Source organism: Lolium perenne, chromosome 2 (assembly GCF_019359855.2).
Source record: "Lolium perenne isolate Kyuss_39 chromosome 2, Kyuss_2.0, whole genome shotgun sequence".
In the NCBI taxonomy this organism is placed as follows: domain Eukaryota; kingdom Viridiplantae; phylum Streptophyta; class Magnoliopsida; order Poales; family Poaceae; genus Lolium; species Lolium perenne.
In genome coordinates, this window is record NC_067245.2 from 110,685,839 (window position 1) to 110,710,518 (window position 24,680).

General features: G+C 44.3%; 1 protein-coding gene across 1 annotated transcript; it reads left to right on the forward strand.

Annotated features, from left to right (window-relative positions):
- The first annotated feature begins 3,949 nt into the window (after nt 1-3,949).
- Nucleotides 3,950-15,187, forward strand: LOC127333651 (serine/threonine-protein kinase STY17). The gene is made up of 15 exons (XM_051360042.2): nt 3,950-4,311; nt 5,466-5,580; nt 6,452-6,552; nt 6,827-6,881; nt 8,453-8,563; nt 9,650-9,697; nt 10,935-11,110; nt 11,500-11,607; nt 12,076-12,149; nt 12,277-12,449; nt 13,264-13,359; nt 14,247-14,327; nt 14,415-14,468; nt 14,638-14,769; nt 14,840-15,187. Exons 1-15 carry the CDS (start codon nt 4,121-4,123, stop codon nt 14,900-14,902), a joined length of 1,578 nt encoding a protein of 525 aa, XP_051216002.1. The 5' UTR covers nt 3,950-4,120; the 3' UTR covers nt 14,903-15,187.
- The last annotated feature ends 9,493 nt before the right edge of the window (nt 15,188-24,680 follow it).

Genomic DNA, 24,680 nt, shown 5'->3' on the forward strand with positions numbered 1-24,680 from the left:
GTGCTTACGGCGAAGCCCTACCGGAGATCTCCACCGCCACCGACACCACGCCGTCGTGCTGTCGGGATTCTGAGGAGGATCTACTACTTCCGCTGCCCGCTGGAACGGGGAGAAGGACGTCGTCATCAACACTGAACGTGTGACCGAGTACGGAGGTGCTGCCCGACTGTGGCACCATCAAGATCTTCTACGCGCTTTTGAAAGCGGCAAGTGATCATCTTCTGCAACAACGAGATCTAATCTCATAGGCTTTGGAAATCTTCGAGGGTTAGTCTCATGATCTTCTCGTTGCTCCTATCTTCTAGATTGCATCTTGGCTTGTTTTCGTTTTTGCGGTAGGAAATTTTTTGTTTTCTATGCTACGAATCCCATCATGTTCATGATCTACTAAAATAAAACTAGGTCCATTCACATGAAGTCATCATTTCATGTCTTTACTTTTGAATAAACCTTATATGATCCATTAGTGCCACTTAGGTATAAACCCTAGCTTGTTACTTTCATATATCACCATTGACCATCATTCTTAGTATCACACCATTAAATCAACCTCAAGTATCATATCCTAGTAGAACCATAGTGATCAACCATAAAACCAACCTTAGGTAGTAATTCACATGACATGCTCATATTCAACTAAAACCCTACTCAAGGAATATCAAGCCACCTAGCTTAGAAACCCATTAGTGATTACATAGTAAAGCAAATGTGAAGTCATAGTAAACCCTAATAGCTAACTTATGGAACCGCCTGGATAACCATCCTTTGATATGATGCTTATGAGAAACCATAGTAATAACCGACCAAAACTTGCTACATATAGACCCATTCTACTTAGGATCTCAACTAGTCCCTATTAGATAACTAAATTAATCCAATAGTAAACCCTAGTAGCACTTAGCTCCTATTTATAGTAGTCCTTGTTCTTATTTAACCTGTTCTTCAAAAGTTATTCTTTTGAGGTAAATACACAAGTTAACCATATAAGTAGATAGTTCTTATTGGAACTACTTATTATTTCTTAATTAACATGTTCTTCAAAAGTTATTCTTTTGAAGTATGATATAAGTAATAATCAACCATGTCCTGTAGAACTTAAAACTGACAACTACTCCTGACTTGTTATGCAACCACTATTCCTTTGTGTATATGATCATTATGATGCATTATATCACTTGTTTATGCTATAATATCACCAACCCTAATAAGAACCTTGTCTGAGAACCATCCTAAAAGTGCAACACACCTTAAAGAAATCTTTACAACTCAACAATCATAAATCATCGGGGTTAGGTTACGCTCGGGACGATTGCATCTCATACTATGGATTATAGCATCTTTGCCAGTTCTTTAAACAGTGTTCTTACCGGACAATGATGGTATTTCAGAATTTGGAGTTCTCACGTATCGAAGCTTTTGCCTACATAATCTTGCAGCCGAGAAAGGCAAGTTCATCGCTTGCTCATGTCATTTGATTATTTTTATCAAACTATATGCAAAGTACTATACTTATCACTCCTGCATTGAAAAGCAAATATTATTTTACAAGCATGAATATGACTATGTGGTGGGCAATGGAACCATGGTATGTGTTGATTGGTGGAGGTTCCATTGCAAGGGTACTAGTCATCTAGGACTAACTACCAATGTCGTCCAGTGATTCTAGCGCCGTACATATCACGTTAACCATAAGATCTATAATGGCTCTGGGGAAGTCAGTTGTATCTTTTCCCTCTCGCATATCAAAGTGATAAGGGTTGCTTGGATCGGTCTATCTATTGGTAAAGGTGAGGACGGTGGTCCATAACGATCTACCATTAGATATAGGAGAGGGCATACTTATTAAAGGTTTATGATGAATTGTAAGGGTTGTCCGGGTCGGTCTATCTATGGTGTATAGGGCAGGACATATAAATTGTTCGGAACGGTCTACCTTATTGGTATAGGGGAGAACAAATGTTGGGCCGGTCTCTCCATAAATAAAGGGCAGGACAGACTTACAAAAGGGTGGGTCTGCAGGGTCGCGGAGAAGGCAGTGATTGGCTTGGACCTTACACCGGCCCCCCACCAAGGAAATGTGGACGGGAAAGATCACCCGGTTGGTATCAAGGATAAGTTCTCTTATGTGAAAAGTAACGCACCTCTGCAGAGTATCAAATTGTGGCTGTCACTCCCTATTCCGGGAAGGGAACTACGAAAGCGGGCGGAAATGAACTCCATGAAGTTCTGATCAACCTGTGAAGACTGGCGGGCATAGTTTTCAGAATAAAATAAACCTTTTGAAAAAATGTTTATGAAAGCTTGCATTCGCCTATGACTTTCTGGTCTATGGCTGTAGCTAGTGCATGATACACCTATTTCCTAATATGAACTTGCTGAGTACGCTCGTACTCAATCCCTCCCATTTGAACCCCCTCTTAGATCAAGGCACCGAAGGAGAAACTACCGTGAAACTCGAAGACAAAGGAGTCAACTGCAACAAGATGAAGAATCCAATCAAAGAAGTCAATGGAGTCAACTCCTGCATTAGCTAGAGTGGAAACTTAGACTAGTAATAGAAGAGAACCTTTCCCTAATCCTAGCACCCAAGTAGCTAGATTTCTATAGCAAACCAAGTAGCTCTTAAACTTGGGTTAGCAATAAGTTAGACTACGCGTCGATCTTCTAGAGCTTTATTTGAAGTTTTACCTCACTGTAAAGTAGGAGGCTGTGTTGATCTTATGTAAACAGTTCGTGTGCACTTCTATAGACATGCCTTGGACTCACATATGTTTTTGTTGTACCACTCTGAGGGATGTAATATGAGTGGAACGGTGTTTCACTTGTGTTATGTCAACAACTTGTGTACTACACCATGCAGTGGTACGCTGGGTCACCACATAAAAATTCCAAATAAGCGTTTAAGGTGTTCATTGGATAAACTAGTTGTATATTTGGTCTTTGTTCCAAATAAATGGATCTTAATGAGCAATCCACTCGGCTTGTTCCACGTATGAGCCATGGCATGGGTTTTGTAATGCATAATCAACTCACACTCACACTATGCGAAAATTTACCCCAACAAGCTAATGAAGACCACTCAACCCAAGTTAGCTAACCAACTTGAAGAAACTTCTTTTTAGAACTAGTTGGCTTCTTTTCATGCCAACATGCTAACCCTTTACTCCCCAGACTGGCCTCTGTGTGCAACCTAGTGTCACAATTAGGGTTCTCTCATGTGGGTGGTTGCCGCCTTCACTTCTCGCCTCAGTGTCATCGGGGGCGACAACCTGTCTCTATCGACCCAAGGGTTTGTTGATTTGATTGTAGTTCTGCACATCTCGTCCCGATACCCTCTAGGTAAGCCATTTTGTTAAGGTGTCTCCTTTTGCCAAAGCCAACCGTAGTCTTGGTCATAGCTGTTTCAAAAGCTAGTGTCATATGCAAGCAGATGGTACTTAGGTGGATGGCCGCTGATCAAGACCACCCCACCAACCCCAGGGCTGACGATCGTTAGGGCATCTCCACTGCCCTAATGCATTACGGTCATAAAAAGTGAAGACGTGCGTTCGTTTACATCCGTGGACGGGGAAATTCTACTAGCGTCTAGTCGTCTCCGGTGAGTTCGACAACCTCCGTCATCTCGTGCGGTACCGAACTCCCAAATATATTTTGTGTACTGGTACAATTTTCAACGTAATTGATATTTATTAAAATCCACAAAAGTTCTAGCTGAAGTAAAAAAAAAAAAAACTATACTGAAATTTTACAAAGTTCCGACTAGATCTACACAACTCTAAACTCACAACTTCTAAAAGAACATAGAGTACATTAGAAGAATGGAAAATTCGAAGTGGTACCCAGCATAACTGGCACAGAAATACCGTAAAACCGAGGGCTGATGTGCTAAAAGTTGTCGCCTCGAATCCTGGCCCAGGCGAGCAATCTCCCGTTTCCCCGTCGCAGTGACTCAGCACCACCACCTCCCCCATCCTTATTCCTTCTCTCTCCTCGTATAAAGCGCCGCTCCCCGCCCGGCAGCGAGGTCGCCTCCATGACTAGACTACACTCCCACTCCGCCACCCATCCACCACGCCGCCCTCTCCGGCTCCACGCCTCGCCACAACCCTAGCGCCCGTCCATGGCAGCCGAGTCCTGCGGCAGCCGCGGCGCATCGCCCCCGCCCTCCGCCAGCGGCGGCGCGGCCGGGAGGCGGCGGAAGGCCGAGGCTTACCGCGAGGTGCTCCGCCGGATCCGCGGAGGTCCGGCGGCCGATGCCCGTCCCGGGTTCGACGACGAGCTCTGGGCCCATTTCCACAGCCTCCCTGCCAGGTTCGCCAACCATCTCCACGCTCTCTCTCCCCGGCCTCTCCCATTCTCGTATATTCTATTCGTCCCAATTACCAGTCAGTTCGCACGCCCGCGCGCGCATGCGATCTGCGCGTCTGTTCCGAATTTACGACGCGCGCCTAGGGTTGGAAGCATAAGCTGCACGATGATAGTACACTCTATGTTACTGTTCGATCGTTATGGCCAACTAGACAGTAGCTGCTATAGTGCTATTGTTTTGTTGTTCTAGCTAATGAGCTAGTACTGTACTGTTGTTGTGTTGGATCGTAGACGTGTTTGGTTGTTTCCTTCGCTTTGCTGTTGCCTGGTTGCGGTTGGGGGTCCAGTGGGGATCGGGATCGCTATCCGTAGCCGCCGTAGCTAACTAGTGTACAGCCTACTACTCTTCTCCGCCGCCGATCCAACTCTGTGCTTATCTAGGTCCACCAAAGACCGCTTCCTTATCGATTTGTTAGATGACTCACTTGATTACCTTGTTAGCTTAATTAATTCTAGACTAGATTATCCCAACCCGTGCCACTTGTGTGCCTCCCTGCAAACAGTTGTACTACAAGGCAGTACAACACCTCGCAGTACAAGTCGTCCTTTCTTCAATCAATCACATAATGCTTCATTACAAATGGACTAGTAAAGAAATTTCCCCCGTCCAAAGACGAGCTATGCTGGCCTCATCCGCTGTTTAGTTAGCAAGGGCATTGTAAGCTTATTTCTGTCCATGTGACACATGAGATATTTCTTGCTCATGTGGTTAGTACGTCCACCCGTAAATATATTCGTTTAGATGATTCTTCCTTAATTCTCATAAGAGTTGTATGAATAAAAACATGTGACTGGTCACTGTTGAGTATACTGTTAAGCTCTGTATGGTGCACACAACTTGGAAATCGTAACTACTCTTTGGTGGAACATGGTTTGTTTTCTTTTGGGTGGTCTCCATTAGTTTTCACGGCCAGGCTTGTCTTGTCAATAGAACTTTAGATCCTTAATTAGCTGGTAAGTTTGTTTGTAAAGTACTGCAGAGTTGCATATTCATGCCCCTTGGGAGCTGCAGCGATAAGCTTAGAGCTCTTATTAGAATATGTTCCGTCAATTCGGCTAATCCTAGACATGCTTGGGTCTGCGTGTGCTTTGGACAGGTATGCGTTTGATGTGAATATCGAGCGGGTTGAGGATATTCTGTTGCACAAGAGATTGCTTGAGGAGGCCCGTGAACCAATGAATGGGCTGGTCTTTGATGTTCGCCATTCACAGGTGATTATCTCGTAAGATGATCCCAGCACTTCATTTTATGGATCTATAGCGGGCTGCTATCTAAGTTAAAAACTTTGTGTTGCATTGGAATTACTGTGCACTAGGTCATATTGCCATGGTATTATACCATACCTGTTAACAGCTATTTCTTTTTCTTACGTGTAATACACCATCCGTCCCTATTTACTAGGCGCCCTCTTCTTCGGTGATTTAACTTTTACCATCAATTTGACCAGTAATGCATGAGACATGTGGCATAAAATTATCCCATTGAAAAATTTGTTCGAATACAAATTCATGATGGTGTTTTGTAGCACATAACCCACGTTTTGTTCTTCAATATTGAACCTACGGAGGGAGTAGCTTCTCTTGCTACCATGTTTTTCTAGCTATGCCTAAGCTTGTCTCGCACTTGAAAAATCAAAATGCACTATCAACCTTTTGACTCCTGGTCAAAATAGGGATATTAGATGCATATAAAACTTTCTCCTACTTGTAATAATATCTATCATACTATGCTCAATTTTGCACTCTCTTTCTTGACTATTATATTCATTGACGTCATGAACTGCACTTATTATGTTGAGGCAATTATAAAAATATTACACTTATTGTGTTCAAAGGGCTGCTTTTGATATAAAGAAGTTACTATAGGTCTATAGCAATGTCTAAAATTGCCTTTCACTTAAGGAATCAAAATCTGTAGACTGCTGATCAAACATACAGAGATTAAATGCAAAAACTTTCAGATACGTGTAATGATATCTATTGGACTGCAGATAGCGGTTGAACATACTCTAGTTTTCACAAGGATGTTATTTAAATCAAATCATGACCTACACTTCTTAGTATGTTAACAAATTTACTTTAGATTGTTACAGTTGACGGAAGCACTGAAGTTGATTCAGCAACTTCCATTAAGAAAGAGGAACAAGATCCTCAATGCTCAGCTTTTGCATCAAGCGATCAAAGGTGATTTTGTTTTCAGCTTCTCTAATATTGTGCAGTTCATAATTTTATTCCGAGTTGCATCGTACGATAGAAAGATGCTTGTTAATGTATCTAGTGTTCTGTCAAAAATATAATTGAACTATTAGTATATATTTTTCATGCCTTTTGGTGTATGTAAGCAAATTGTCTTGCTGCATTTCCACCATTTTATTTGTTGGGCCCTTTTCGGTTTAACTACGTTTTGCTAACAATAAGTTAAGAGGGTCAATAGTTTCTGATATTAATGTCAATACAGGCCTCTGTATGAAGTTATATTTGCATGTGATGATAAGCCAAAGCGTCTTAGTCAGGTAAAAGTATCATCTTCTTATTGAGATGGAAATTATCATTCTCACAACAGTGACATATATATTTATGTGCTATGGTATTCTCCTGCAAGTTACAGAACTTCTAGATAAGTTATATAACTAATTGTGTATATTTCCAGAATTGTTGTAAAATTAACAAGCACGGTGAAGCTTTGCATAGCTATTCACATTACTGTTGTGGAACTGGGGGGAGGGGGTGCTTAGTAATGAAATTGCTGCTGGCACTGTAGTTTGCAGCCAGTATGGCGTCTGCTTGCCTGGTATACCAGGCTCCAGCTTTGTTCTGTACACTTATTCATGAGCATTATTTTCCTTTTTGTTCGAAGGTATGCTTTTGGTGCAATACCTATTCACTCACAAATATGATACTCTAAATGGATGGTCCTTCCGGAGGGAGTTCAGTCTAATCTTGAGAATGACAACAGTACAACACTAACATGCATTTAGTCCTTCCTCCTGGTGTTCACAATGAGGTTGGCTAGTGTACTCTCTCCAGTTCACGAAAACTGACGTTTTGGACATCAACACTCTCCGAAATGTAACCTTGGTCGCAAATTTGTATTATTTATATCTGTAGAATCAATTAAAATTTGAAGTCGTGAAAGTATGTTTCAGTTTCAGGACGAAATATTTCAGAAAATATACGTAGTTAAAGGTTTGGAACCTACTGAATCTTTTCATGAACTGGAGGGTGTACTATATAATACGTATCTCTGAGGCAGTAATCATGTGGTTCTTTTGGGCTGATATGCGTACTGCAGTCTGTTGGTGTTATAGGCTGGTCTATACTATTGTTGTTGAAACACTTTGCCATAGTGTCAGTTTTGATTTCTTTGACCACATGCTTGCCAAATTACACTGAGCACTGGATGGATAAACAAACATGTATATCATGGCAGTCTCTGCTCTGTATGGAATAAGGATACAGTTACCACAGCAGTACCTCTGCTTGAGATTTAGTAGGTGCACGAGTAAAGATGATGCTCAAACTGACATGTGTAATAGTTCAGAAAATAATTTAGCACACAAACTGGTTTCTTTCTTCACATTAAATTTATTGTATCTAATTTGCATGCCTCCGCATTGGGAACTGTCCCCGCCATTATGGAAAGCTGCCCGCCTGTTGTTGTGTCTATGACAGGGCTAGCCCGTCACTCACCACATCGTTACCGTGTCGTGTCCGGCGCGCTCGCAAGGAGACCTGTGGGGGCGGCGATGGCCCCGGGGCGCCAGACACGGTATTGGGCCGTGCCGGGCTGGAAAGGCCTTTGGGGCACGCGGGTGGGCATGGCTTTCTGTCCGGCACACCCCAAAGGCCTTTGGGGGCCGGTTTGGGGGACGCTACTGGAGATGCTCTAATAACTATATAAAACTCTCTTCTTCACGCAACTAATGGAAAGAAAGCACATACCTGTTTATATTTTACAGTATATACTTGATCAGTTAGTTCGATCCCTACCTATTTATGGTTTTTATACTTGTGGTATATCATGCTATGCTTTGGCTAGTTGTTCTGTTGAACAACATCTGAAATGTACTATTGTTTCATGCAGCTAACATCTCTAATTGGGGAGCTTGGTCTTAATATTCAAGAAGCGCATGCATTTTCCACAAGTGATGGTTATTCCTTGGATATCTTTGTTGTCGATGGTTGGAAGTATGAGGTAATGCAACCTTAATAATTGTTGTCTAGTTGTCTTGAACATGAGGGAATCTAAGCTGATATGGTAATGGTCAACGGTTGCCAAAGGGTAAAACTAAATTATTCAGATTTAAGGTCATAATTTGTTTAGTTATAGGAGTTTAGATTTTTCATTTTTGAGGGTACAGTTGGATTCATATTGAGATAGTGCATTGTACTAATATTCATCAGACCAAATTTAGCAGTTCTGGGAAGCTAATTTCTCACCTCAAGTCTAAGACCTTACAAATTCTAGAGAGTAAGAAGCAGAGAAGAGTTTGTATTAATAGTTGACATATCTGTGAAATTCAAACAATTTTCAAAATATGAATATTCGCATGCATACTCCCAATTCCTTGCCCTAGTCAGCCCTAATAGACTTGACTGCATGCCAGGGGCTGTTCCATGATCATGAGTAATTGGTGATCTATTGACAATACTTAACAGTTAAAAAAAAAATCTGTAATTGCTACATTTTGAATTTTATGTGGTATAACGACCATCTTCAGTATTTTTAAAATCCACTAGAATGGGACTTGTAGTTGGATCTAACAATTCGATAGTATGATAATAATGCAGTTGAAATATCAGTATAAAGGATACAAATGTTTAAGATAGCTGCAAGCTAACATAAACATATATTTCCTTGTATTACTCTAATTCTCTTATCCTTCTTTTGTACATGCTACCATCAGGTATCTATCCTGTATTTGTGGTAGCATGCTTAAAAGCATTTTAAGGCGTCCGCCTTAGGATGCTTAAGGAACTCTTAGGCAATAGAGCACCCCAGAGCGCCTTACTGCTTAGGCGGTAGAGCCCCCCCGTCCCACCCTCCAGCGCTTCAGGACGCCTTACCGCCTTCAGAACCATGGCCATATTTAGTTACATGTAATGCTTTGGGCCCTCTAGTGTACTATAACGAACCAATGTCCTCATTTTTCATGGTTTGTAACAAAGCTTGCTAATTGCAGAGATGTTGAAATTGTAGTATTCACTTAATTACGACTCCTTGCATGTGCCTACCTTTTCTATTTTGCTGTTTTGTTAAAACAATTCTTGAAAATTACAGGTTGACACTCTACGAAATACATTGAGGAGGGGAATTGAAGAAATAAAGGTAACAGATGCAGTAATGCTCTTGCTGGAATACAGTTGAGTTTATTTAACTTCATTACTATTGAGTATTGACATTGAATAAATCTATGTTAGTTCTTTTGTTAACATTTTTTTCTGTTTATTGAAAGGAATAATTAGTTAGAGACCTCCAGGCTTGACCGGTTGAGAGCTTCTTGAACTATCAACTGTTATATTTTTAGTGAAAATCAGTAGTTCCACTGAATAATTTTATATAAGAATAACATCACTGAAATAATGTATTATATTGTTTAAAATACTCCCTCCGTTCCATAATTCTTCTCGCAAATTTGGATGTATCTAGACATATTCAATATATACATCCGAATCTGCGACTAGAATTATGGAACGGAGGGAGTACATAGTATAATGGAGGATGCGCAAGATAAAAAATACCTCCACTGCAGACCTAAGTACAAAAAAAACGAGGCTGCTATAGTCAAATTAGAGAAATTTATATCTGAGCAACAACTAATTCAAAACATCCGCCATCTGGGAACCGTCTTTTAGCCATTTCAAGTCCTACAACTCGTCCTTTTCCATTTATGCTTGCGGTTCTTAATTTTTTTCTTGTTGGTTTCCAAATGTTATGGTAATCTGGACCGATTAGTTCAAGGTGATTTTATGCAGGGCCAGGTTCAGTCTCTGTTACGGTGCAGAATGTTGAACCCGTTTAGATGGGTATCCTAGAAAATTTGAGTCAAACACCAATATTACTTGTGGCATTGGCACTGATGATAGTACACTTCTCCATGATTTCATCACTGCAATAACACAATTTTAGAATCAATTGCATATACTTGGAAGTTTCTGTGAAACAGCAAATGTAGTGTATATCAGGAAGAAAACACTATGTTTGGGCATGCTGTTGTTTTCTGAACCTATTCAAATGTTGATGAGACGGGAATATCCCTAACAGGGCCAAGCAGCTCTTTTAGTTGAGAATGAACCTACTCCTAAGTAAATCTTCAAGAGTAATTCACGAGCATTATCTGAATCAGGAAAATTGTTGTTGTTGGGTGGTTGATTGTTTTGGTGTAACAATTTTAGCAAGGACAGAAACCATGTAACTTAGTTGAACATGTTACATAATAGTAAGTACATTTTGTAAACAATGAAACACAATCACTAGTTGTGCTGTTATGTGCCATTTAAGATTAGAAGTCTTCTGCTGTGCATGTGTTCATATTCTAAGTTTTTTTTTTTACCTACTAATGCAGTACAGAGCATGGCCATTGGTTCATTCCACGGCTGTTAGCATGGGCCATCAGCTCTTGGAGGATTCTTCTCCAGCTGATTGTGTCCAGATACCAGCTGATTCAACTGATGTTTGGGAAGTTGATCCAAGGCTTCTCAAATTTGAGCGAAAATTAGCATCTGGGTCATTTGGCGATCTGTATGTTCTATAAACTGAAGTAGCAGTTCCACTTTGGGTAAATTACTCAAGGCTCCAAGGAGCCTAGGCACCCACACTAAAAAATTCTGATATATGTATATGATGGATATAGGATTCAAAGTTGGGTGTGCAATATTTAGTAAGAAACTATTTAGTTTGACATTTGTAGCTATGCAATATTGTCAATATCTCAAATTAGTTTAGACCAAAAATAATTTAGTATGGTTATCTTAATATCTTAAGAACACCTTCCATGGGTATTAGAAGATATCTAGACCAAAAGCCGCAAACCACAATGCACATACCGATTTGGGTGCCTAGGCTCTGGATGTAAAACCTGTCCTTCGTCTCTGTTTGTAACTAACTTACTTTTGTGTATTGATCATCAGATACCACGGGTCATATTGTAGCCAAGATGTAGCAATCAAAGTACTCAAGCCTGAGCGGGTTAGCGTCGATATGCTACGTGAGTTTGCACAGGAAGTATATATAATGAAGTGAGTGATGAGATTTACGTATTGTATATGTTTTATGTTGACATCCTACTTCAGCGAAGAAATACGTATCTTAGGATTATATTCCTTTCTACTGACAGGAACTCAAATGAAAATTGGACTCACTGTAATAATCCGCGTCTCCAAGGCTCCAAGCTGTATCATGATGTTACTCTTAAAGCAAGAAATAGTTATGCAGAATTTGGGCTTGGTAGTCAGGTCAAAATTACAAGTAGATCTTAGTAAAAATATTTTGAAAGGTAGAGGATAATTACTGGCATAGGGGACTGGCAGAAAAGAACAGTGCACCAATAATCATTAAGAATATCAGCCTAAATGTTTTCTTCATTCGCTGCACACTTAACTGCCTCAAGATGTAATCAATATGTTTGTATCCTTTTTCATTTTCTAATTGGTGAGGCATTAAGTGTTTCCGCTTGATCTGTTCCTTTATTTTATTCTATTTTGCAGAAAGGTTCGTCACAAGAATGTTGTGCAATTTATTGGTGCATGCACTAGACCACCTGTTATGTGTATAGTTACAGGTATACAGGTTTAACACGTCATAAAACTTATGCAAAATTGCTCATGTATGTTTACAACCATAGAGGTATACAGGTATACTTTGGAGTACCATTCATGTTATACTAGTTACCATCTTTTTATTTTCAGAGTTCATGCGTGGAGGAAGCATCTTCGACTATATTTACAACCATAGAGGCAGTTTTCAGCTCTTAGATGTGCTAAGAATTGCATCCGACGTGTCCAAGGGAATGAACTACTTACATCAAATTAACATTATCCACAGGGACTTGAAGACTGCAAATCTTCTTATGGATGACCAGGTACTTTATTGCCTATGATATATTGTTGCAGTGTCGCGTAAACATGTTTTACCAAACTGCATACTGTGATGAACCTAATCATGTATCTCTGAATCTGTAGTGTTTAACATGACACTTTTTTTTTTGCACGATTCATGACCAAGTTAAAGTGGTTGTGTTCGTTACCCTTAATACGCATATACATTCCAAGAAAAGAAATGAGTAGATTCTAGAAAATTCAGGTGTTATGGTTGTAGTTGCAGAAAACTTATGTGATGAACCTAATCATGGATCTCTTAATCTGGAGTGTTTAACATGACACTTTTTTTTGGCACGATTCATGACCAAGTTAAAGTAGTTGTGTTTGTTACCATTAATACACATATATATTCCAAGAAAATATATGAGTAGATTCTAGAAAATTTAGGTGTTACGGTTGTAATTGCAGAAAACTTATGAGTTACCGCTTGTGCCACTTGATCCCAAGTTTTGATGCCATATGGTCCCTAGAAACCCCACTCTAAATACTTCCCATCCGAGTTAGTACCACTCTGTAGTGTTGAGTGGTGCAAGCACAAAACTGATCGTTCACTGGCTTTGCACTGCATGTCAGCATGGGTGGGAATTGGGATTATCTTAAACCATGTAGAACCATGGGTTATAAGTTAGAAGCTTAGAAAGCCTAAAACCTCTGGTTTTCTGCATGCAACCTCAAAACGGAGATTGTTAGCTTTACTCAAGTAAGAGTTAGTTAATTCGAAGTACTTTGACTGTTCATGATTTTTTATGGTTTGTTGACTGCATTTTGTCATACAAACTGCTCATAAACTTGCAGGTTGTTAAGGTTGCAGACTTTGGGGTAGCAAGGGTCAAAGACCAATCTGGAGTTATGACTGCAGAAACAGGAACCTACCGATGGATGGCTCCTGAGGTTAATTTGCCTTTTCTATGAAAGAACCTTCCATCAATTGTTGTCCCATAGCTTAAATGTAGCTTTTTGCAGTTCAGTTGACTGTGTATTATGATGTCTGGATTGCATACGGTTCAACTCGGAGGTGGTGTTTCGGCACATAGGTGCATATGAACCTATTATATAAAATGCAGAAAAAATAAAATTAAAAAATGTCTAAAAATTCCAAGATAAAATTTCGCGTGTATATTCAGACATTCCATATTCACACATAGGTTTTCGGGGGAAACGAACATTTTATGTGGTCTGTGTAAAAAAGACAAAAAAATGTCCTGTGAATGGTCATATGAGAACATTAAAATTGTCTTTTTTACACGGGACACAAAAAATGTTCTTTTTTCCCAAAAACTTGTGTGCGAACATAAAATGTCTACATGTACATGCACATTTTTATTTTAGATTTTTTTGATATTTTGGAAATGTGTCTTCACATAGTGCACCCATGAGCCGAAATGAATATCCCATGCAACTCTCCTTTTTTGCTATTATAATGGCAGAATATAGTTTGTTTACTTGGGTCTGCAGTATGTATTTATTTCCCATCTAAGAACGATTAAAGAATCTAGAATCAAATCCTTGTAATATCTGAAAGTTGTAAGGAAAAAGCATGGTTTCTGAAAGTATGTTCAGCTCCTTTGAGTATGTTCAAACTACTAAAGTAAACCATATCAGATGGTTTCTCAATATATTGCGTCCATGCAAAGAGCTCAAGCTCCTTTTCCTTGCTGGGGTATACAAATTTCGTGATAGCTACTCCATATATGTGCCATATTCACTATGTGGTTGATCATTTGCCTCTTAAGAGGACCACTACTGCTTTGAGTTATTTTCTGACTAACTGCTTGCAGGTCATTGAACACTCGCCCTATGACCAAAGGGCAGATGTTTTCAGTTTTGGGATAGTTCTTTGGGAGCTGATGACCGGAAAGGTTTTTGTCTGTTTTGCAGATATATTATACAAGTAGCAGCTATCCTGAACTCTTATTTTGCTAACTGTTGTTGAATTTTCATTTCAGCTTCCTTATGAAGACATGACACCTCTTCAAGCAGCTGTGGCTGTTGTTCAAAAGGTATATCACATTATTACTTGACAATTGTTACTACGAGTCCACATGACTACAACAATCTTCATTTTCCCTAGGAAAACAAAGGATGAACACAGGGTTGATTGGTAGATCTTATGCAATCAAATAGGAAATTCGAGAACATGATCAGCTAATCCTACTCCTGTGCTTGCAGGATCTGAGACCTACCATTCCTGCTGATACTCATCCTATGCTTGTTGGTCTACTCCAGAAATGTTGGCAAAGAGATCCAGCTCTAAGACCAACCTTTGCAGAGGTTCTGGATATGCTACACTCAATAAATGAGGTAAGCACTGGAACAAAGAAGACATACATGTGTTTTGGTAGTCATTTTGCGTGATAAACTTCATTCCCAGGTGGTTCGAAGTTCAGGGCATCACAAGAGGCGTCCAGGACGATCTCACTCAGGGCATAGTTGAAGCAGCTGTTACGACAGTTTTTTTTTGTAGTGTTCTACGCCTTTCATTCTATAGTCCTTTGAATCTTTGGTAGCAAGGTTATTTTGTAGCCCTTTCCACGAGGGGAGTAAGGCGTTCTTTGTTGTAGTTGAGTGATAATTTTGGATTGATCTCGTGGGTATGTCATGTTGATGGGCTGTGTCAATTTTTGGGTAAATCTTCACGATAGCTGTTTGTTCCTTTTTTGAGGTTTGAGCCTTTGAGGAACATATATATATATATTAATGTACCACTGATCTTTTACCATGATTCCATGAAGCAGGGCTTGTTATATTTCTCCTGGATTATCAAGCTCAAGGTGCGGCAGCACTGTTCTTTGTTTGCCATTGGCTTCGATTTGTATCACTTAAGGGTTATATAGTTTGTTGTACAGATGCAGTCCTAGTTTTTTTTTGGTATTGCACATATTTAGTGTGTAATCTTGGAGAAGATAGTACCATTCCTCCCTTCTCGTTAGCTAGTTTTGGTTATCCTGTCGCGTGTGTTGTTCTTTATATCAGTGTGCAGATATCCTTGCCTAATTTGTTTTTGCCTCCTCCAACTGTTTGTTGTATCTCCTAGAGCCTTAATAGTGTTCTCTCTAGGAACAATAATGAATCGCTGCATGCATCAATTGGCGCCGAGGCCCAGAAGACAGGGTGTTAGAGCATCCCCACTCGTCTCCCCGACGAGGCCCCCGAGCGCTGTTTTTCCAATCCGGACGGCGAAATTCGGTCTAGTCGTGCCTCCGGTTCCTCGTTTCCCCCCGGATTTGGGCCTTCATTCATCCGGTGAGTCCACGCCATCTCCGGTCCCCTGAGGCGCGCTCGGGGACTCCGGACGAAGCGAAAGCGCGCGAAACACCGAGAATTCTCTCCTGTGCTTTCGCTTCGTCTTCGCCGCAGAGGTGGACCCGGACCCGACCGGTCAGCGGCACACGCATCGTCTTCCGCGCGCAGTAAAGGCTGCCGCCGGTCAGCTCGCCGCGGACGCGTAGCATCCACGTGGCATTTAATCGCCAAGTCCAGCCCTGCCTATTAATCCAGCTCGCCGCGACGCATAGCACCGATGAAACCCCAGCCAGAGACGAACCCTATTCGCCAATGTTCCCTCGCCGAGATCCATGGCGTTCAACGAGCAGGATGGCGCGGCCAACAACGGCTTTCCCCGCCAGTCGCTCCACGCGTGGGAGGGCCACCTCCTCCACCAGGCGGGGTATCCCTGCCCGCCGGATACGAGGCCTCCCGGCGGCGGGTGGCGGCTAAGTGCGGGCGGCGTGCCAATCCCGCCGCCGCCCCAGGAACACGCCCTCGACGTCGCCATCGAGGAGGCCCGACTAACCTTGTCGGACCAGGAGCGCGCTGAGCCACGCTACCACCCCGACAACTACACGGCGTGGAACTCGTACTTCCTGCGGCGGTGGGAGCAGGAGCTCGCCTCCTACGACGGCCCGTCGCCGCCTCCGCGCAACAACACCGCCGGACGCAAGCGTTGGTGGAGCGTGCCGGGCCGGACGCTCGACGCCGTCATCGAGCACATCGAGGGCGGCAACGCGCCCGTTCTGACAATGCCGCCGCCGTCGAGGGCATCGGCCAGCCGCCGCCGGGGCAGCTGGCAGCCACGTCGCATGGCTGCCAGCTCCTCGTCGACCGGATCGGCGTCGAGGTCGACGCCGAGCTCCAGGTCGGCGCCAACCTTGGCGCCGGTGAAACGGGAGCCTCTTTCCCCGTCGCGCAACCGTGATCGCAGCGGCGGCGGGATCGTCATCCGCGAGTTGTCGACGCCACGCGGCCACCTTCGCCTGGTTCTCCCCAAGCGCGAACCAGGCACCTCCGACGAGCGGAAGCGCAAGCCGGTGAAGGAGGAGGTCCACGACGCCGAGGAAGCCGCAATCCTCGAGGCCGTCATGGTGAGGTCCCTCCAGGACCTCGTCCCCGCCGACAACGCCATGCCCCTCGAGGGAGTAGTGGGAGAAGGAGGAGGCGGAGCGGCAGGCTCAGCTCCTCGAGCAGGCCGCTCGCTACCGCCAGCCTGCGACTCCTCCATCCGGTGTCCTCGTCCCCGTCATCGACCTCGAGGAGTCCGACGACGAGTGGTACATGCCCTCGCCGTCCCCGCCGCGCAACAGTGGCCGGTGGGGAGACCCCGACCAAGGCAGCAGCCAGGCGGCGCCACCGCATTTCGACGTCGACGGCTCCGACGATGATGGCGGTGACGGCGACAAGGACTACACAGTTTTCTACCGCCATTTCGGCATGTAGAGCACCGTGTTTTAATATTTAAAGTTGTATTCCCCTGGCCGAATTCGAAATATATTCGAATTCGGCCTCTATGTATGAACTTCGCCCTCTATATAGTAAATATCATTAAAGTTAGTATAAATTTAATCTTTTTTAGCCGTATTTCGTCAAGTTTTCGTTTTTCAAAATTAAATCGCCGTCTTCGCCTGAGATCGCGGCTGGGAAACTGGCCCTCCCCACGCCATGTTTTCGTCCAATCCGGACGAAATTTACCCCGGATTTCGGCATGGGGAGGCCAAACGAGTGGAGATGCTCTTAGACAGGGTGTTCCCTCTTTTTCGATGGAAACCCTCCAATGGTTTTGCGCTTTCTATTTTACGCTTTGAAATTCTGTATGCTAGAAGTACTACCTCTGTGCTAAATAGATGCCAAAAGTTTGTCTAAATTTGAATGTATCTAGCCATAATTTAGTATATAGATACATCTGAATTTGGAAAAATCTTTGGCATCTATTTATGGATGGAGTATTAGATTTGTGGGGGTTGGCCAATTTATAGTTATTGAATAATTTTCAAAGGATGCAAAACTGAAAAGAAAATGACAGGTATTCTAATCCCTAGCTCGCTAGCAGCCTGACTTTTTTTTTCATTTGTCTAGGACTTTGCTTCACAAGACCTATAAGATGGATGATAATCTAAGAGGAAGATGCACATATTTGGTTGCCGTGTGTGAAACAAGAAAAAACTGAAAAGAGAAACTTCGATCTGAATTTTTTTGCAGACCCTGGCATCGTTCTAAGTGTTAATTCAACAAACAACCCGTACTCCTCACTGTGTCGAAGCCCACATGCAACTGTGGGTGTTTGAGCCTTTGAACGAGCGGGCAAAGCACGGGTGGAGGTTGCAGGCTTATGTGGCCTCGTGGCATCTCAGCGGGCTGTCTTTACCGGGTTCTTTGTCACCTTATTCCGATTTTAAAATATAAGCGCTGCCTAATCATTTTGAACAAAACACCGCAGAAAGAAGAACCAAAACATCTCACCGGCGAGATGCCGTGATCCGACTAAGGCCTCCTTTTTTTAGGCTTCTAAAAGTTTGTCTTATATGATGTACTGAGTTGTGAAATGTCTGTAACACCTCCAAATTTCCAAAAATCATTTTCAAGCATTACAGAGAACCAATCTTTGCCATTTTCATCAGCGGCCTGTAGCAGATTGTGATTCTGAGCAAGTAGAGAGATGAGACCTCCGTTTTGCACCATGATTTCTCCGTTTTACATAAATCGATGGAAATTAAGAATGGATATCAACAACAAGAGGACAAATAGGAGGATGCGGCCGGCAGGTGGGAGGTGGAGCTCAGGGAGGACGGGTGAATGGAGGTGGCAAGCAGAGGGGAAATCGAGGATGTATTCCTAGGTGGAGCTGGCCGGCAGCCACGGGTGGGCATTCGGTTTTAACCGAAATTTCGGTTCGGTTTTTGCGGTTTTTGAACAAATTCGGTTTTCGAAAATGGTAACCGAAATTGGCATGAAAATTTAGGAAACCGAAGATTCGGTTAACCGACAAATTCGGTTCGGTTTTCGGTTAAAACCGAATGAACCTACTCACTTGAACAAATAGTAGGCACCACCGAAGAAAGCAAATAGTGATTGACATATCAACACAAAAAGAATCAACTGCGCAAGAAATCGACAAATGAGCACCAATCGTGGAGGGATGCTATTTGGTAGGCTGCGGCACTCGTGGTACAGGTGCATCACTCGTGAGTGATTAAAAGGGGTAGTTAAGACTTCGAGTGACGTGTTCTATTATGCAGGCTTCACGCTATATTCAGAAAAAGCTAGTACATCAAAGACCAAAGTCATACATTGAATGAACAATTTTCGGAACATCAAACGTAATTGGGCTTCTATGGAATGATCGGTTTATGCACAAATTGATGGTAGGTTACTCAATTCGGTATATTCGGTCTTGTTCGGTTGGTGGGGCTAAAAACCGAATTCTACCAAATTTAATTCGGTTAATATAAATGGAAACCGAAAAAATAGCGGTTAATGGAAAAAACTGAGATTTCGGTTAGTTCGGTTTCGGCTTCAGTTCGGTTTTCGGTTTCACGGTTTTTATGCCCACCCGGCAGCAGGGCTGGATGCGGCGGCGGCCACGGGAGAGGACGAGGTTGCGGCGACGACCTGCACGGCGGCAACGGTTTCGGCGGTGCGGGCGTCGGGGTGGTGGGAGGGCCCAACGGCCGTGGGTGGCGGTGGTGTGGGCGTCAGGGTGGCGGGAGGGCGCGACGACGGCGGTCGCGGCATCGGCGGCGGGAGGAAGCCTAGGGGTTCATCGGGAGAGACTAGGGTTACTCTTGATGAGGATACGGATCATCTGCTCCAGAGCGGCGGCGGGAGGAACCCTAGGGGACGAGTCTGCTGTTCTCTGCTCTTTTTTCATTTTTTTTCTCGTTTTTTTCCTTTTCCACTTCTCAGACTATTCCACCGTGGTGGCAATTCTTCGAAAATAAAGGCAACGAGAGGGGTAGGGGTGGGTACCGGTTCGTTTTCATCCGAGAAGCTTGGGAAGCTGGACAGAAGTACCTCCGCGCTCGATTCTGGTTTTACTCACGATTTGGGATTTGCAGTGGAAATAGGCGGGTTGGAAGCTATACCCTTATTTTAGGCTTGTGATATGGTGGACCGCGAAGTTGCTCCAGAAGCCTTAAAAGAAGGGGGCCAAAGTCCCGCTCAATTATTCGTGAGATGTAATGCGCATATGCAATTAAAAAGGGTAAGTTGCGACCCATGTACAACTTCCATCAACATGAATCACGAAGCAAATCCAACTACTAAGGATTTGATCGAGCTGTAACTTGATTATTGTTTAGATGTGAGTATATCTTGTGGTTTTTTCATTATGGTCTAATTAGTTTCACGCATGTCGATGTTTTGAGCTCATTATATATTTTTTTCTTTTTTTGGCCGGGACTACGGAGGACTTACGCCGGCCTAAACCATCTTATATCAATGCTCAAAAAAGCAACATGATCCATTACAATTTTTTAGAGGACATAGAGGGAGAGGACCTAGCTGATCAAAGGGGGACATAGTTATTACACCAAGAAATAAGAGGAGGTAGGGGTAGAGCATCTAAAAGCCCACAACCTAAGATCTTCAATACATCTGCGGACAACCAGAGGGAGTGGTTCATTGAGGGAGTTGAAGATGAGAGTGTTCCGCCTTTTCCAGATACTCCAAGCGATGGCGTTGGCGATAGAGGAAACTTCATACGAGGTGCAACATCGAGACCATCCGTCTACGAAGCTTGGAGGGGGCTAGGTGCTGTTGTTAAGAAAGAAGGCCCAAACTTCCCGGAGCAGCGACAGATGATCCGTATCCTCATCAGGAGTACAGTAGGGGCAGGAGGCGGATGTAGTAAGGTGGTGTCGGAAGCGCCTCTCGTTGGTGGGGAGGCAGCGTCGTCGAGCCAGTCAGCAGAAGATCTTGCATTTCAGGGGAGCCGCGCTTCTCCAGCCGCATGAGCATCAACCTGCAGATGTGTAAAAGAATTGACATAGAAACATTTGTTTGAAAGAAAGCACACTGTTAGTGAGGCGGTCCACATGGTTTTTTTTTTTAACTTATGTGATATATACTCTGAACTGTTCCATAAAATGTGTGCATCTCATTTATCTTGCACGATAGTCTGATGATCTCCAAATATATTTGCATGAGTGCATATGAAATGCGAAACAGTCGTGTGAAAGCCCATTGCCTCGTCCTCTGAATTGAGACTCCACTTCGTAGTCGTACTTGCTCACGAACATGCCGCTTGCTTGCATCTCCGGCAGAACAAATGGCCCTGGGAGATGCACGCGTCGAAGGCTATCAGGCACATGCAGCGGCTGGCGGCCATTCATGCGGTGGCCGGCCTAACCAAACACGCACTTCGTGACCGTCTCCATCGATCGACGCCCTTTCGTTGTACTACAAGATGATGATCAATCACAACGTGTCATATATCTTTCATACAACCAGCTGCCAAGCCCTTTATTTTTATTATAAATTGCATTTTATTTTCCATTTGCTATTAGAAAGATGATTCAAGTCAACCAGCACAGCCGCACAGGCCACTATCCAGACAGGCTATACTCAGGCACGCACACAAGCTCGTTCCACTAATTTCTTGCTGTACGCAACGTACCGACTTATCTCCGTAAATTTGAGGACGCGGATGTAGACCTTGGTGGGCTGGTTCATACCTTTAGAACTCCTCAGCTCAGCCATCCCACCATGAGATGGTTTTCTTATGCTCTTCATCCTTTAATCACATAAGTGGGTGGCCATTTTGGCCGTGAGGGTGGCATGGTAGTCGGCTCATCCTGATGCGTCCTAGAGGGGTAGATTGGAGCGGCGGTCCCAGATAAGTTGGTGTGATGTAAGTGATATGCAGCCGACTACTCTGGATAGCTTGGGCTACGGGTTGCTGGTTCGTGCGGCATTACAGCTCGAGAAAGAGTGGTGGTATGTCGGGACGGCAGCCCCGGAAGGTGGTTGTCTCGGTTGACCGTGCAGGGCGCGGCAGAGCATAGGAATGTCGGGGCGGCGGCCCCGAGTGTTGGGCGATGAGGTGACTCGGGAGTTTTAGGTGGAGGCTTGTGAGGCAACGACATTGGTGAAGAGCAAGGTTTGGTAGCGGCAAGATCGTGTTAATCAGCTCTGTTCCGACGTGTCCGAGTGTCTTCGTGTTGGTCTTTTCTTGATGTGAAGTCGAAGCTGCCTTTGGCAGTGTACGATGACCTTCGAGGGGTGGTCCAGCGGTGAATGTCCTATTCGGGCAGGTCTTGTGCATCTCCTCTCTAGGGCTCGTCTTCAGTATTGGAGCTGCCACCTTTTCTCGGGAGCCATCTGTTTGGCATAGGCCGACTTGAGCTTCACGTTTGTGTAGCTTCTGTGGGTAGCTAGGATGGCTGGTTGTGTCCCTCGTGGTGGAGAGTGGGCGGATGTGGGTGTGGGTTTGGCCCCGTTGTTGTAGGTTTTCGTCCAATTTTTTCCTAAAAATTGGGCATTTTCTACTTAACTAATGGATGAGGCAAAAACTTTTGCCTCTATTCAAAAGAAAATCAAAGAATGTGACTAATTTCTAGTCGGTTGAGATTTAACTTAATCATAATCAGGCGACCTCATCGAATCTCAGTTATAATCCATGTTGCAAGTTATGACTAGCAGGAATCACAAAGTGATTTAATGGTTTTATTAGTTGCAACCCATGCGAAGTAGTAAAATTTCGGATGTAACCTTGCAACCCAAGACTAGCAATTCATGCAACCCAAGACTAGCAAACATCATGAAGACACTAGCTAGCACTCCAACTAAAGCCAAATTTCGGAAGCTAAGAGCATCTCCAGCCGCGTCCCCCAAAGCGTCCCCCAAAGGGATTTGGGGCGCGCCGGACAGAAATGCGTTCCAGCCGCGTCCCCCAAAGCCCATTTTTGTCCGGCGCGCCCCCATTCGGTGTCCGGCGCCCCGAGCCCGTCCCCGTCCCACAGGGGACGCACCGGGGACGCCGGACACAACGAAAAGCGAGACGGGGAGTGGCGGGGCCGACTCGTCAGCGGCACAATAAATTTTTAACCTAACCGTCGCCTACCTCGCGACGAAAGTTATTGGCGGCGGTGCAGTTCCCGCAGCGACGCAGCGACGGTGCAGTTCCCGCAGCGACGCAGCGACGCGTCCCGTCGCGCCTAGCTCTGCGTGCCGGCGTTAATGCGCGCCACCGCTCCCCGCCTCCCTCCGGCCTATAAAAGGGCCGCCTCTCATCGTCCCTCTCACACACAAACCCTAGCGCCTCTCTTCCAAACCCTAGCCGCCACCATCTCAACAAGACTCGACGCTATGTCCGGTAGAGGCGGAGGCCGATCTCGCGGCCGTGGTCGTGGTCGTGGCCGCGGCAGAGCTGAACGCTCGCCGTCGCCTTCCACGCCGCCGGCTTCATCATCGTCGGATATGGACATGGAGCCGGACGTGCGGTTCGAGTTCGTCCTCGTCCTCAAGGGCGACCCGCGCAACCTCCCCTGCCGGACTCCTTCGCCGACTACGTCGCCGGCGACGATCGCCCGCGCACGATGCATCTGCGGGAGGCTGCGTGCGGCTACTACCGGTGGATCGTCGACGTGATCTACGACGCGCGCGACAAGATGTACCTCAACATCGGTTGGGAGAAGTTCGCGCGGCACCACAGCCTCTAAGCCGGCTTCATCTTCCTGTTCTCCTACTTCGGCGACAGGGACATGAGCGTCAAGGTCTTCGACGAGACGCGGTGCCGCCGGGACTACCACAGCGACAGCACCGACGAGGAGGACGACTAGTGTTGTTTCTTCGCAGCGAATACGTGCACGGAGGTCTCTGTTTGTTCTTCCTCGGTAGAACCAACAAGGGCACCGTCACCAGCTGGATTTTCCAGTTTAGGTAACTGGGTGTGCCCTCGAGTGTTCTTTCTTAGCAGCGAACACAGGAAACCTTCGATGCACGGCCTAGTTAGGTTTAGTTTCTTTGCAAAATTTTATATTTGTGTCAACGATGGTTCAAACTATGTATTAGTTTGTGGAAAACCACGTTCCCAATTATGTTTTCGTGTAAATCACGTTCCAAATTATGTATTAGTTTGTGGAAATTGAAATAAAAAAGCCAAAAACAGTATTTTAAATGTTTGGGGGCGGTGTTTGGGGACGCGGCTGGGGAGCGACGTCCCCCAAAGACGGCACGAACAAAACACGTCCCCCAAACGCTCAATCCGGCGCGGTTTGGGGGACGCTTTGGGGGACGCGGCTGTAGATGCTCTAACTCTCAACATAAGCCAAATTGTATCTCCAGCTTGAAGACATGTAATCCGCTTTTTTTTATTTATCCCAGCGCAATCCCTTTCATGAATTTTAAAAGGATAGGTCCGGCCGGCCAGAATAGAACAGCAACAGTGTTCACCAATCATATGAAACAGCAAAGCCGGCCACGCGCTTGATTCCCCATCGCAATCCGAAATCTTGATAACTCACTCTCACTACATTCCTGGCCAACTCCCAAAGGCTCTCTCTCGTTCCATCACTCTACCACATATCCAACTGCTAATTCGAATAATAATCTTGCACAAGTCGATAGCGACTCCCGTATTATTAAATTGCATAGCGACATCCAACGGAAATGTATCGATACATGTGCATGGTAGCAAGCCATCTATATTTACGTGACTCAGATTCAGCTTCAGCTTTGGCAAGTGGTAGCAGTATACTAGCTAGCTAGCGTATGGCTATGCGCTCTAGGTTAGCTGCTAGGACATATGGCTCCCATGTGCCTTGTTTCATGGTGAAGGCAATGTGCCACCTGAAATCAGTACGTACTTCTGCGTCTGTCGATTTTTTTTTTTTTTTGAAAAGTAGGAATAGCCCTGGTATCTGCTTTGAATTTAGTTGGAGTGCTAGCTAGTGTTTTCTTAGATAAAATGCATAATGCCAGGCTTTATATTAATAAAACCC